Source organism: Sorex araneus, chromosome 1 (assembly GCF_027595985.1).
Source record: "Sorex araneus isolate mSorAra2 chromosome 1, mSorAra2.pri, whole genome shotgun sequence".
In the NCBI taxonomy this organism is placed as follows: domain Eukaryota; kingdom Metazoa; phylum Chordata; class Mammalia; order Eulipotyphla; family Soricidae; genus Sorex; species Sorex araneus.
In genome coordinates, this window is record NC_073302.1 from 450520480 (window position 1) to 450535323 (window position 14844).

The 14844-nt window shown below is 64.3% G+C and overlaps 1 protein-coding gene across 1 annotated transcript; it reads right to left on the bottom strand.

Moving 5' to 3' along the window:
• Window positions 1-1818: 1818 nt before the first annotated feature.
• ASB10 (ankyrin repeat and SOCS box containing 10) lies at window positions 1819-13398 on the bottom strand. The gene is made up of 5 exons (XM_004620183.2): window positions 13092-13398; window positions 12725-12992; window positions 7827-8346; window positions 2978-3091; window positions 1819-2221 (listed from the first exon to the last, which is right to left on the bottom strand). The coding sequence occupies exons 1-5, from the start codon at window positions 13396-13398 to the stop codon at window positions 2036-2038; spliced, it is 1395 nt and encodes a 464-aa protein (XP_004620240.1). The 3' UTR covers window positions 1819-2035.
• Window positions 13399-14844: the final 1446 nt, after the last annotated feature.

The window sequence follows — 14844 nt, forward strand, 5'->3', positions numbered from 1 at the left end:
CAAGCGCGGCCCCGAGCCCAGACCCGAGCGCGGCCCCGAGCGCGGCCCCGAGCGCGGCCCCGAGCCCAGACCCGAGCGCGGCCCCGAGCCCAGACCCGAGCGCGGCCCCGAGCCCAGACCCGAGCGCGGCCCCGTGCCCAGACCCAAGCGCGGCCCCGAGCGCGGCCCCGTGCCCAGACCTAAGCGCGGCCCCGAGCCCAGACCCGAGCGCGGCCCCGAGCCCAGACCCGAGCGCGGCCCCGTCTCCTCATCACCACGCGGGAGGCGCGCGGCCAGGAGGCACTCGCGTGACGGTGCGGGCTGCTGAGTGACGGGTCGCGGGCTCGCGCGGGGCGCCCCGCACCTCCCGGCCCTCCCCCCGACGCCCACTCTTCCCGGGACTTTCCTGTCAGTCGAGGCCGGCGGGCCCAGCGCGAACCCTCCCGCCGCGCTGTGCGCGCGCCGCTGCGTCTCTGGCCGCCCAACAGTCGCGCCGGCCAGGCCAAGGCCGGGGGTGGGGCGTGGGGGTCGCTTCACTCCGGGGTCGCCTCACGCGGACCCGCGATCCCCTCAGGTCTCGCGCCCTCTGGCCCCGCCCCACGCGAGGCCCCGCCCAATACTTGAGCCCTTTGACCCCGCCCAACACGTGGGGCTTGTCTGGCCCCGCCCCAAAAACAGGCCCCGCCCCCACATGTGAGCTCTCCAGCTCCGCCCCGATGTTAGGCCCCGCCCCCAACGGTGAGCCTTCTCACCCCTACCCCGCCGCTAGGCCCCGCCCCAACGTCTGAAGCCACCAAGGCCCCGCCCCTATGCTCGCGCGCTCACGGCCCCGCCCCCAGACTGCTCGGGCCAGCAGTTGGCGGGAAAGTAGTGACTTCTGCGCGTGCACACCCGGCGTCCTGGGAAATCTGGCCGGGCGCGCTAGACGTCACCGTCACAGTGCACCTGATGGCTGCGCTGACGCCCCCGGCAGCCCCACCTCCTGGATTTGTAGGTGTGTTCCTTTGCTGCAGGGGTATTTGATGAGTTTTTGTTCTTTCTGATACTGCAAAAAAAACCCTATTTTTTCACGGGTCAGCCCAGAAAGATGTAGAGACTTGTACAATCCACAAACTAATGGCAGACTAGACTAGACCCCAGGCTTGGACTTGGCTCCACTCCTAGACAGAGCTAAAGCAAGGAGACGCAGAGGAGGGAGGAATCGGGTGTAGCCGGGCAATACGGGGGGCTGATTTGGGTTTTTCTGAGCCTGGGTCATTCGCCTGGAGCCATGGTGACCCTTTTGCCGGACCCCGGTGGGTGCACGCTTTCTCCGCTTGCCTGCCCTCTTCTGCCCTCCTGACATCAACTGTCTGCCCTGCCTCGCCGTCGGTCACGCCTCACCGCTGCAGCAGCTCTGCACAAGCCAGGGTCCTCCCAGGCCTGTGCTCGGCCTCTGGCCGGACCCCTCTTCTGACACACCTTTACCTGCAGCGCACCACGTGGGACACAGTGGCAGGCGTGCCTGGGCGTCACACACCCACACCTGTCTGGGGGGATGGAGACCGCACCCAAGTCAGGCCTTACTCAGGCTCAGGGCCTACTCCTGATTCTGCACTTGGGGATCGAACCTGAGTCGGCTGCCTGCCTGCCATCCTGCCTCTGGCCCCGTGGGGCTGCCCTTTGTTGGTGCCCAAAGGACACGGAGCAGGCCTGGGGGAGCCTGTCACCCCACCCCAGTGCCCTGAAGGGAGCAGCACAGAGGAACTAGCCCCCAGGAATTCAGGCCTGCAGATTTTAATACACTGGGGGGGCCTTGGGAGACCCCCACCAGTGCCCCCTTTCCCAGAGTTCCAGCTGCACCTCACGAGACAGCACCTGGTGGGAGTCCACATCTGACAGTGCAGAGCCCCCCCGTAGGGGAACGCCCTGGCCGAGGGCAGCGCTGGGCCCGCGGGTGGGAGCAGCAGGATGGCACCGCCGGTGCCCCGGTGCTTCCAGGCTGGCCAAACTCCTCAGACATCCAGGCGCGGGGTTGGCGCGCGGCGAGGGGCAGGAGTCTGGGGCCGGCACGCGCCTAGTACAGCAGATCCTCGAAGTCCAGCTGCAGGTAGCGGAGCAGGGGGGGCGGCAGCGGGAGGCGGGGCAGGGCTGAGGGCAGGCGGGCGGCCAGGTGGGCACGCAGGGCGCAGCGGCTCAGGTGCTTCAGGGAGCGCGGCTGCCGCACCAGCGCGAAGAGGGAGCTGTAGAACCGCCGGTGCCGCTGCGGGAGCAGAGCGCGGCTCAGCGGCCGAACCGGCACCCGGGCCCCACTCTGGGGGAGGAGCGCGCGGCTGGGCGGCCCGATCTCACCGGAGCGGGGCTCTGCGGGCGGAGCGCGCGGCTCAGTAGCCGAACCGGCACCGGGGCGGTCTCTGCAGGCGGAGTGCGCGGCTCGGCGGCCCCACCTACGCCCAAGGAGGCGCGCGCGGCTTGGCGGCCGGGGAGAGACTGGTGGCCGCTCAGCAGTGCCCGGCTCTTGCCCTGGCATTTCTTCTAGGGCATGAGTGGGACTCTGGGTGGTTTGTTCTGTGTTTTGTTTTTGTTTGAGGCCACGCAGGGTTTCTCCTGGCTCTGCTCGCAGGGATCACTCCCGGCAGGCTCAGGGGACCAGAGGGGGTGCAGGGGGTTGAATCTGGGTGGGCTGCATGCAAGGCTGGCGCCCTCCCTCCGCTGCACTGCCTCTCCAGTCCCCCTCTGGGTGATTTTTTTTTTTTTTTGCTTTTTGGGTCACACCCAGCAATGCACAGGGGTCACTCCTGGCTCATGCACTCAGGAATCACTCCTGGCGGTGCTCAGGGGACCATATGGGATGCTGGGATTTGAACCCGGGTCAGCTGCGTGCAAGGCAAACACCCTACCCGCTGTGCTATCACTCCAGCCCCTCTCTCTGGGTGATTTCTGTGGGACCGAGAGGGAGGATCCCTCTGGGGGCATCTCTTGGGGTAGAGTGAGCAAGTGATTGGCAGGGAGCTCTGACCTGCAAGGTTTCGGGGGGCACCAGCCCCTTGGCCTCCTCAGGCAGCCGCACGGTACTGTAGGTGTTCATCAGGGCCTCGATGGTCCGCGGGGACGAGCACCAGCGCTCCAGCACCTGTGGAGGAGACACGTGGGGGCCCCCCATCCAGGCCCCAGGCAGCCCGTGAAGGTTGAACACCCAGCCACGGGCCAGCTCTCAGGGGCACCCCCACGCCGCCCCAAGGCGTGTTGGAGTCCTGGTCCCCACTCCCCAGGGATGAGCTTCTGGAAGTAGCATCTAGGCAGGTGCTGTCACGGGAGGTCCCGACGGCGGGGCCCAAGCCCCCCTGACTTGGGGGCAAGGGCAGTGCCAGGCACTGGGTCTTGCATTGATGATAAGATGTCAAGTGTGACCCCAGTCGGGCACACGCCTATACACCACCGGGCGCGGGGACAGCAGGCGGCTTCTCAGAGCCTCTGAGGGGCCAAGGCCATCCACGCCGGGCGCCGTGTCCAGAATGGTCGGTGGGGAAGGACCCTCCCGGCCAGTCCAGCACAGGCTGTGAGGGTCGTGGCAGACACCCAGCACCACAGCTGCCTCCACTCGCCCGTGCTTTCCTCAGCCCTCCGTGCACTCACACTTTCTTCCTTTTGGGGGGCACCCCCAAAGGTGCAGGGGGTCACTCCTGGCTCCCAGCATGGTTCTTGGGCATATATGGGGCTCCCACTGGTGAGCCTCTCCCCAGTCCTGCATTCTTGCTTTCACTCCTCACCCTGGACCAGGGCTGGGCTGGTCTTATCCCCATTTTATAGACAAGGGAAACTGAGGCACTGCAAGGGAACATGCCTATGTGGCCATTCCAGCCTTGAGCCAGGGGCAGCCCCTCCTTCTCTGGGGGTACAGGGTGTCGGCAAAACTCAGCTGTGTGGTCCTCCCTGGGCGGAGGGGGCACTCTGGGGGTCTGGGGGGTGACTCTTAGCTGAAATTCAGATTCATCAGCACTGCGCAAGGTCAGTGCAGGGCAGAGACAGCTGCGCAGGGGGCAGGGGAGGAGAGCCAGAGTCCGGGGGACCCAGCAGACTGGGAGAGGCTGGCCTGGAAGTGACAGTAAAGAGAACCCAGCCGGGAGGGCCCCTGGGGAGAAGCCGCAGACAGGGCCTGACCCCTCAACACCCACCTCCCGGGACTGTCTGGTGAGCCCCCGTGCGCCGAGCACATAAGGAGCATGGACAGGCCCCTGGAGTCCTGGGCCCCCCCAGAGCGCAAACAGCACCCCAGACGACCTGAGAGCCAGGGCAGCTGCCCCAGGAGGATGCGCCCTGGGATCGGAGCCCTGTGTCCGGAGACGCCCCCTCCGTCCTGGCGTCTGTCCAGCCCCAGGGTGCTTGCAGGCTGCCATCAAATAGGGGCAGCTCAGCTCCAGCTCCCAGGCTGCGCGGGTGCAGCCCCCCATACACCACATGTGACCGCCCACATGCGACCCACATCCAACCACACGCATGCGATCCACACATGACCCCAACAGAGAACAGACAAGTGGCCCACACCATGTGATCCCCACACACGTGACCCATATGCACATAACCCATACATGTGACACGTTACATGTGACCCACATCCAACCCCCACACATGTAATCCACACATGACCCCAACACACAACAGACAAGTGACCCACACGATGTGATCCACACACATGGGACCCATATACATGTAACCCACACATGTGACCCACTGCGTGTGACCCACATACAACACATACACATGTGACCCACCCCACATGTAACCCACACACATGTAACCCACATCACATGTGACTCACACACATTTAACCGTTCTGCCAGGAAGAAGGGATATTTGGATATTGCCAACATCGCCCGCGGGCTGAGGGCAGGAGCCAGAGAGCCAGTACAGGGGTCCAGGCGCGAGCCAACCCGGCTAGATCTCCGCACGGAGCAGTCAGGAGTGACCCCTGAGTACTGTCGGTGTCCCCCCCCAACAACTGAGACAATCTGCTTCTGAGACAAGGGCCACGCCACAGGGTTTCACAGGCCGTCTACTGTCCCACTGTCCCCACAGGTGGGGAGTGTCCCCGTGCTGGGCACTGCTGGGTGATGGAAGCAGGGGGGCCCGCTCACTCAGGACACCCTGGAGAAAGCTGCCCCTGTGCCCAAGACCCTCTGCTCCTTGTCCTGCCTCTGTCCCGGGCAGTGCTCACCAGAGCCGCTCTGTGCTGTGGACACTTGGGACCGCCCAATTCCCTCGCGTCCCCGCGGCTGTCCCCACAGCGCCCTGCCCAGGCTGTTCCCGCACCGCCGCCCGCCTGCCGCGCCCCTGAGCTGGGCCCAACAGCTGCCCAAGTGCTCTCTCACCTTCATTCTTTTTGCTTTGCTTTTGGGCCGCACCAGGTGGTGCTCAGGGCTTCTCCCTGGGTCTGTGCTCAGGGGTCACTCCCGGTGCGCCTGGGGGAGTCCAGGGAATGAACCCAGCCTGCCGCACGCAACACAAGCGCCCTTCCCACTGTTTTTTTTTTTTCTTTTTGGGTCACACCTGGCGATGCTCAGGGGTTACTCCTAGCTCTGCACTCAGGAATTACTCCTGGCGGTGCTTGGGGGACTATATGGGATGCTGGGAATCGAACCCGGGTGAGTCACATGCAAGGCAAACGCCCTCCCCGCTGTGCTATGGCTCCAGCCCCGAGCCGTCCCCCCTGTACTGTCTCTCCAGCCCTGGATGCTGCACTCCTAGTCACTGCCCACTGGGGTCATCAGGAGGAAGGACGGGACCTGGATGCAGGGCACGTGTCTAGGAGGGTGTTGGGCATGGAAAGGCCGTGCCGGTCTATACCATCACCCAGCGTGCCCCCAGAACTTCTTAGTCAGGTGGCTGTCTCCGGGGGGTCTGACATGGACCAGCACCAAGGCCAGAGCCGGATCTGGCGCCCCTCCGCAGTATCCAGGGCTGGAGAGACAGTACAGGGGGGAGGGCTCGGGGCTGGAGCCATAGCCCAGCGGGCAGGGCGTTTGCCTCGCATGCAGCTGACCCGGGTTTGATTCCCAGCATCCCATATGGTCCCCCAAGCACTGCCAGGGGTGACTCCTGAGTGGCCGGGGGCCAGTGGCTCCTGCAGGCAGGACGGGGGTTCACGTCCTTATAGGACGGGCTTCCCCCCGCGAGGGCCAGCAAGGCCCCAGGGCCAGCATGGTGGCAGCGCCCTCTCCGTCCTTTTGCGCGTCCCCTCCCTAGGACGGGCAGGCAGGCGCAGGGATGACCAGGCTCTGGCGGGCTGCGCTGGCCCACCTGCTCCCCGAGGCTGGGGCGGGGGCCGGGGGGGCACGAGCAGGGGCCTGGGAAATCCATCTGCTGCCGTCTCTGTCTCCTCCCACACCTCCTCGCGGACTGGGAATCATTAGCTGTCAGAGGCGCCGTCAGATTACAGGGAATTGCTCGTCTCCTAATTATCTGGTGTTAATAGGAGATTAATTAGTGTTAATTGTTGATTTTCTTGTATTTTCCCAAAGGGGAGACCAATCTGCTGAACTCTCGGGCTGTTTAATTATTTGGTCTTGCTTAGGAATCTAGACAGATGCTCGTAGGCTCGCGTGGAGGAGAGGCGGGGCGGCAGGCAGGATGCCGGAGGGCCGAGAGGGCAGACTGCCCCTCCTCACGACTCCTCCGAAGCCGGGGTCCCCCTCCAGGCCTCTGACACGGCATCTCCCCGCGGGCAGGGGGGGCCTGCGACGGGGCCCAGACACGCCTCAGCACGGGCCGTCACGTTACACGGCCGTGGGGGGAGGCAGGGATCAACAGGGAAAGGCCGTGTCTCTGGGGCTGGGACAGTGGCTGCAGTGACCACCCTGCTCAGCTCTCAGAACCAGGACCAACAGCAGGTAGCCAGGAGGCCCGGAAGCCGGTGGGCCAAGAGATCCCGGGAGACCCACTTACGAGACAGGCTCCCCGCGGCTCGGTGAAGTTTTCTTTCTTTTATCTTTTTTGCTTTTTGGGTCACACCCGGCGATGCACAGGGGTTACTCTTGGCTCTGCACTCAGGAATTACCCCTGGCGGTGCTCAGGGGACCATATGGGATGCTGGGAATCGAACCCGGGTTGGCCGCGTGCAAGGCAAACGCCCTCCCCGCTGTGCTATCGCTCCAGCCCCTGGTGAAGTTTTCTAAAAGCTTCTGGTTTTTGTTTGTTTGGGGGCCACACCCAGCAAAGCTCAGGGCGGACTCCTGGCTCTGCACTCAGGGTCACTCCGGGCCGGGGGTGGTCCCGGGAGACCACATGGGATGTTGGGGATTGAACCCCGGCCAGCCGGGTTCGAGGGAGCGCCTGTCCTGCTGAGAGTGTCTTCCAGCAGTTTGCTTCCTCGAGGAAGCGGGCTCCTCCCGTCTTCAGACACGGTGATGCAACCCTGCCCACACTCCCACTTCATCATGCAGGAACACGCGCGCGTGCCTGCACGCTCAGACGCGCATGGAAACTCGCTCCCGTGCATGCAGAGATAAACATGCACACGGACGCGCACACGCCTTCTGCTTGGGACTCGGGGACTCTGCTTACGTGAAAGAGAAGGGCCTGGAGCTGGGGAGCTCGTGCAGGGCTGAAGGCCTTGCCTTGCACACAGCAGACCTGGATCCTATTCCTGGCAGCGCGTAGGGCCCCTGAGCCCTGAGCACAGGGCCAGGAGTCAGCCCTGAGCACTGCCAGGAGTGAGCCCTGAGCACAGGGCCAGGAGTGAGCTCTGAGCACTGCCAGGAGTGAGCCCTGAGCTCTGCCAGGAGTGAGCCCTGAGCCCTGCCGGCTCCCCCTAGAGAGGCTGCTATCCAGGCGGGGGGCAGTGGCCCGTGCCCTCCCGCTGCCCGCCGTACCTTGGGGAGGGCGCCCGGCCACACGCGCACGGCGCCGTGGTTGAGCAGGGCCCTCACGGTGCACTCGGGGCTCCGGGCCAGGGCGGCGGGGGGCCCCTGCAGGGCGCAGTGCAGCGCCGTGTGGCCCCCGTAGTCCATGGCGTTGGCGCTGACGCCGCGGGACAGCAGCAGCTCGACCACGGGCGCCAGGCCGCGGCGACAGGCCAGGTGCAGGGGCCGCCGCCTGTCCTGGTCGGCGGCGTCGGCGTCGGCGCCCGCCGCGAGCAGCAGGTGGCAGAGCCGCAGGCAGCGGCCCACGGCGGCCTCGGCCTCGGCGGGGCCCGGCCAGCGCGCGTCGCACACGGCCAGCAGCGGCGTGCGGCCCTCGGCGTCGCGGGCGTCGGGCTGCGCGCCCCGGCGCAGCAGCAGCTCCGCCAGCTCCGCGTGGCCCCGGCGCGCCGCCACGTGCAGGGGCGTCTCCTCTTCCTCCTCCGACCGGCCGTCCACACTCGCCCCGAACCGCAGGAGCATCTCCGCACACCTGCGGGCGAGACGGCGGGGAGGAGGCAAACCGGGCGCGGGGTCCCCCCTGCTTCCTGCCCCGCCGCGCAAGCGGACCCCCGCGTCTGCCCGCCCCTCCACTTCCTGCCCGCCCGCCTGCGCCTGGCCGCTCTGGCGTGGCCCACCGCGGCCTCCTTACCATTCCCCACGCAGGACGGTGCCCCGGGCCCCAGGCGGGAGCCGGGCCACCAGCACCACACAATTCAAACAGCGCTGCGGAGGGGCACTGGCCTTGCACACCGCACACCCAGGCTAGCACCCTGCACCAAATGCAGTCCCCAGGGTCCCGCCAGGAGTGGTTCCTGGGCACCCCGATCCGGGCTCTAAAGCAAAAATCATCCAAAAGAACGTTGCCAACACGGACTTCCTGTGCTCCGGCTCCAGTTTCTCCCTCCCTCCCTCGCTCTCTTCTCTCCTCCCTCCTTTCCTCGCCTTTCCGTTTGTGTCCCAGAATTAAATATCTAGCTGCCGTTATAAAAATGCTGCCAGAGGGGCTGGAGTGATAGCACAGCAGGTAGGGCGTTTGCCTTGCACGCGGCCGACCCGGGTTCAAATCCCAGCATCCCATATGGTCCCCTGAGCACGCCAGGGGTGATTCCTGAGTGCATGAGCCAGGAGTGACCCCTGTGCATTGCTGGGTGTGACCCAAAAAGCAAAAAAAAAAATGCTGCCAGAAAGTCTATCTCATGATAGTTTCAGAAAAGAAAAAGGCTTCTAAAGGCTGCAACCTGGACCAGGAGGGCTCAGAGGGCCGGAGCACACGTCTGCATGCGGAAGGTCCACGTGTGCTCCTTGGCACTGTGGAGTCAGTCTCCTGACTACCCTGGGATCGAGCCCCGGGCACTCAGCTTAGATGCCACGTGGGGTGGGTCCTGAAAACAAGACAAAACAAAATAGCTAGGTAGACCTACATGTCTGATAACATAACAAAATAGTGGAAACTTCCTTTTCCGCTCTGAAATAAAATAGCAGCTTTCGGGGCCAGAAAAACACAGGAGGAGGCAGAGCATGTGTGATGCGTGAGACTGCGGCAGCCGTGACCCTAGTTCAGATCCCTGACACCACATATGGTCCCCCGAGCACCGCCAGCGTTCACTCCCCAACACAGAGCCAGGGAGAGCCCAGCCCCCGAGTGTCTCCACGGTGGCCCCAAAGAAGCAACTGAAAAAGCAAGCAGACACCCCCACCCCTGGAGCTTCTAGAATGGTTAGCCCCACCACCAACGGGATGCCTCAGAAGCTTCTGGAATGGTTAGCAGCACCGCCGCCGGGATGCATGGCAAGTCCCCTTTGCAAAGAGACTCACACCACAGCACAGGTCAGCGCTGGCCGGCTAAACCCCCATCCCGGTGCGGGGAGAGGAGAGATTCTTCCTACAGCTTCCTGGGGTTCCTCCCCTCAGCGGGGAGCGTCGCAACCAGACTTGGAAGCAGGGGTGGGGGTGCAGCGGGGTGTGGGAGCTGGCCCGGGGCAAAGGGAGAACCGACGAGAACGCTAACGTGGGCAGTTGGCGCTGCCCTCACAGGGCGCCTGGGGCCCCACGTGTGGGCGGGGAGGGAGAATGGCTGACATCCAGGCCGGGGCTCGTTGGCAGAGAGGTGGGAGGTCGGGGTGCCCAGGGGTCCCTTGTTTTACCCTGCCCTCCTTTCCAGAGACCTGGAGCTCTGGCTGTGGGGTCTGGGGCCAGACTAGAATATACCAGAACTGACATGTGATTGTAATGAGCCATGTGCTTGGCATGGCGTGTCAAACATGTCCAGAACATGCCCATGTTGAAGACCTGGTGCAAACCAGAACAGAGAATAGCACTTTTGCTTTTTTAAAAAATGTTTTATTGGGGGCTGGAGCGATAGCACAGCGGGGAGGGCGTTTGCCTTGCACGCGGCTGACCCGGGTTCGAGTCCCAGCATCCCATATGGTCCCCTGAGCACCGCCAGGGGTAATTCCTGAGTGCAGAGCCAGGAGTAACCCCTGTGCATTGCCGGGTGTGACCCAAAAAGCAAAAAAAAAAAAATTATTGGTGACATGTTGAAATCTCATTTATGAGAGTCCATGTTAAATGCCTGCTTGGGCTCCCAGTTCTCTGGCACCTGCTCTCCGTGGCCGGGTGGGTGCTAGCTAGCCACAGAAGCCTGGACAGGCACAGAGTGACCGCTACACACAGTGGAAACAGGTTCTCCTGGGGGAGGAGGCGCATTCTGACACCTGCCGTAGTGCCCTGAAGCCACGACACTGTGCCAGGGAAAGAAACCCTCACCAAAGAGTGTACACGGAGGGCTGGAGCGACAGTACAGCGGATAGGGCGTTTGTCTTGCAAGTGGCCGACCCGGGTTCAATCCCCAGCATCTGCCAGGAATAATTTCTGAGTACAGGAGTAACCCCTGAGCATTGCTGGGTGTGACCCAAAAAGGAAAAAAAAAAAGAACGTACACGGAGTCTTCAGCATCACAGATAGAATCCAGGGTGGGCTCAGGGCCCCAGGCAGGGGGAGGTAGCTGTTCAATGGAGTTTTCTTTGTAAGATGAAAAAATAAAATTCAGGGTGCAAGAGAGGTAGTTTAGGGGTTAGGTACTTGCGCTGCCTGCAGCTGATGCTGGTCTGGTACACAGCACCACACGGTCCCCTGAGTGGTGGAAGTGAGCCCCAAGCACTGCTGGGTGTGACCCCCGAGTCCCCACCCCAAGAAGACACTTCGGGAGGTAGAATGTGGCTGGCTGCCCCATGAGAAGAGGAAATGGTGCGTTTAGGTTTGGCATGTTTTGCTACAGTTTGAACTCGGAATTCTCCTGTTTTCTGTGTTTTGATGGGACACCAGAGAATGTGACCCCTCTGCCCCACGCCAGCCATCTGAGCCTCCCGTCCTGTTCCTCGGGACCATCCTGAGCCATGATCTGATTAAATGAGTGTCGGCTTGTGAGGCTGATGCAGCTGAGGAGAGGACCGGTGCGGGGCAGCCCCGGAACACGCCAGCACACCAGGGCCTCTGCGAGAGGGGCATCACGGTGCTGTCGGTCCCTGGACCCAGATTCCAAGCTCACTAGAAAATTGTCGTTCCCATGGGCCGGAGAGATAGCACAGCAGGCAAGGCACTGGCCTTGCACGGCTGACCTGAGTTCAATCCCCAGCATCCCATATTGTTCCCCGACCGAGCACCGCCAGGAGTAATTCCTGAGCACAGAGCCAGGAGTAACCTGAGCATCACTGGGTGTGACAGCCTGGCTCGAAAAAAGGAAAACGGGCTGGAGTGATAGCATAGTGGGTAGGGCGTTTGCCTTGCACGTGGCCGACCCGGGTTCAAATCCCAGCATCCCATATGGTCCCCTGAGCACCGCCAGGAGTAATTCCTGAGTGCAGAGCCAGGAGTAGCCCCTGTGCATCGCCGGGTGTGACCCAAAAAGAAAAAAAAAAAGAAAAAGAAAAAAGGAAAACTGTCCTTCCCCAAAGTTCCTAACCTATGGGACACAATAGCTTGAGAGCCAGCAAAGGAGTGCTCCCACTCACAAATGGACTGTCCCGTGGGGCTCGTGCCACCAGTCTCTGTGGGGTTGGTTAGTTGTGCTCAGTCTCTGAACACCTTCACGCCAGGGCCCTGGAGGAAACCAGACCTGCCAGCTTGAGAACGGACTCAGACCCTGGGGACTGTCCCGGGCCCTGTCTGGGGGACACTGTCCTCTACAGCCGGGGCAGTCGGCTCCGCGAGGACCCGGCTGTGCCCAGGGACCAGCACTTGGAGCACAGCACCTTCAACCCGGGAAGCTGGAAGCCGGAAGCTAAGACCGAGCAACAGAAGCGGGGAGGGCACTTCCCTCGCATGCAGCTGACCCGGGTTCCATCCCCAGCACCCCACACGGAACCCTGAGCTCACCAGGAGTGATCCCTGAGCACTGCTGGGTGTGGCACCCAAACAAAAACACTACAGACGCTTCACAGCACCCCGTCCTGGGCGAAACTCATCCTTAGGGCAGGCCACGCACCCCTCCTCTCCCACAGGGACGCGGAAACTGCCACGATCAGACCGTTCCAGAGTTCACAGGTCCAAGTTCACAGGTCAAAACTCATGTTTGAGGGGGGCTGGAGCCATAGCACAGCAGGGAGGGAGTTTGCCTTGCACGCGGCCAACCCGGTTCGATTCCCAGCATCCCACATAGTCCCCTGAGCACTGCCAGGAGTAATTCCTGAGTGCAGAGCCAGGAGTAACCCCCGAGCATTGCCTGGTGTGACCCCCCCCCAAAAAAAAGCTCATGTTTGCACGGCTGGGGGTGCAAATGCGCCTTGCCTGGCCCCAGCCTGGCCCGCCGCCCGCCAAGCAGCCCCCTCCCGCTGCTCCACCAGAGCGGGTTGGGGCGGGGTGCTACTTACTCCACGGTGCCAGCCCCCTGGCACAGGTGCAGGGGGCGTCTCCCGTCCTGATCAGGGAGGTTGGGGTCCGCGCCCGCCATCAGCAGTGCATGGACACAGGCCGCGTGGCCGGCGGCGCAGGCCTCGTGCAGGGCCGTGTGGCCCCCGGGCGCGCAGTCGGGCTGTGCCCGGCGTCTCAGCAGCAGCTGCAGCACCTCCGTGTGCCCCCGGCCGGCGGCCACGTGCAGCGGCGTAGTCAGCTCCTCCTCGTACGTCAGGGACCAGAGTCCTAGGTGGGCGGGCAGGGGGCTGAGAGGCTGGCAGGGAGCAGGACGGCGCCCGAGCTCGGCCCGGCCCCCTCCCCGCACCCCACACCCGCCGCCCGTACTCAGAGCGCGGATGTTGAAGCGAAAATCCCTCCATCGGTCCGGGTCGCTGGTGTCAAAGACGGAATCCGGGGCCAGGCCCGCGCCCGAGGAGAGGAGGCGAGAGACGGAGCCCGCGTCCCCCGCCAGCACGGCCTGCCAGAAGGCCAGGGCCGGCCCCGAGGCCGTGCACGTGACGATGGGGCCCTGGCCAGCGTTGGGCCCCGCCTCAGGCTCCCTGCGGGACCGCTCCACCAGCCGGGCGCAGAGTGGGTGTCCGTCTCCGCGGGCCTCCCCCTGCACCCCGCAGTCTCCTGGGGTGCGGCTCATGAGGGCAGAGGGGGCACCCGGGGCAGGGGGTGGAGGAAGGGGCCCGGACGGGCGGCGGGGCAGTGTCCAGTGTCTGTCCCGCCCGGCGTCCAGCGGGAGCTATTCTGGGCTCCACGTGACTTCGTGCCCAGGTCAGGGCTGGGCGGCCTCAGCGTCGGGAAAACGGCTCGCTCTCCTCCTTCCCCTCAGCTCTTGGCCGCCCCGGCCCCCCGCGCCCGCCCCCCCCACCCCGGCCCTCACCCCTCTGGGCGCTGTCCCAGCGGGGCTGCGCGGCCCGGCTCTGCAGCAGCAGGTGGGCGGTGCTGTGCGGGGGGAAGAGGTCCCGCAGCCTGGCCAGGTCGCCCGTGTACAGGGCATTCTGCAGGGCCATGTCCCCGCACGGCAGCGGCGGCGGCCCCCCCCGGGGGGCGCGGAGGCCCCCAGCCTGGTGCGGCCGGAGGGCCCGGGCGCCACGGCCACCCGGCATGGCCGTGCCCGGGAGAGAGCAGAGCGGCAGAGGCAGGCAGGCCCCGGGCACCCGGCCAGGGCAGCTCATGGGAGGGGCGGGACACACGGCCCGGCCTCACCATAAATAGTGTCCTGGCCGCAAGAGGGGCAGCTCCTCCCGCTGGCCCAGCTCCTCCCGCTGGCCTCCCTCCCAGGCCCTCCGCAGGCGGGAAGGGAGTGCCCCGGGCTCTGGGCCCCCCGCACCACATGGTCCTGAGGACTGTCCCCCAGGACTCCTGGGTGTGTCTTCCCCAAGCGAGGCCCCCTGCCCTCCCCCACACACGAGGCTCCAGGGCCAAGGGCCCGAATGTCCGTCTGTGCAGGAGAACTGACCCAGAGGGAGGGGAGTGGGAATCCCCCGACAGCTGCCCCCCCACGCCGAGGGAGGCCCCCCTGTAGGACATACAGAAGAGCAGGGGACCCACAGAGGCAAGACACCCCCCACATCCTTGGTGTCCACCCCATGCCAATTGCTGCCCCTGTAACACACCCTAGGTGCTGACCTCAAAGTCCACTCTAGATGCAGACCCCAAATCCGCAGTGGGTGTGGGCCCCAGGTCCATCCTCAATGCAGGCTCCCATGTCCACCCTCAGTGCTGACCCCCATGTCCACTCTCGGTGCTGACCATCATGTCCACCCTCGGTGCCGACCCTCATATGTCTATCCTTGGTGGTGCTGCCCCCCATGTCCACCTTTGATGCTGACCCCCATGTCCACCCTTGGTGCTACCCCCCATGTCCACTCTTGATGCTGACCCTCATGTCCACCCTTGATGCTGACCCTCATGTCCACCCTTGGTGCTGACCCTCATGTCCACCCTTGGTGCTGCCCCCCATGTCCACCCTTGATGCTGACCCTCATGTCCTCCCTTGGTGCTGACCCTCATGTCCACCCTTGGTGCTGCCTCCCGTCTCCATCCTCAGTGCCGACCCTCGTGTCCACCCCAGTGCTGACCAGCA

What these genes read in the sequence shown, in the direction of transcription:
- ASB10 (XM_004620183.2), bottom strand. Translation starts at nt 13,398, where the DNA reads ATGAGCCGCACCCCAGGAGACTGCGGGGTGCAGGGGGAGGCCCGCGGA. An exon ending in CTTCAACATCCGCGCTCTGA is followed by an intron (nt 12,993 to 13,091) that starts GTACGGGCGGCG and finishes CCGCCCACCTAG; the next exon opens with GACTCTGGTCCCTGACGTAC. An exon ending in GGCCGGGCGCCCTCCCCAAG is followed by an intron (nt 3,092 to 7,826) that starts GTACGGCGGGCA and finishes TCTCCTCCACAG; the next exon opens with GTGCTGGAGCGCTGGTGCTC.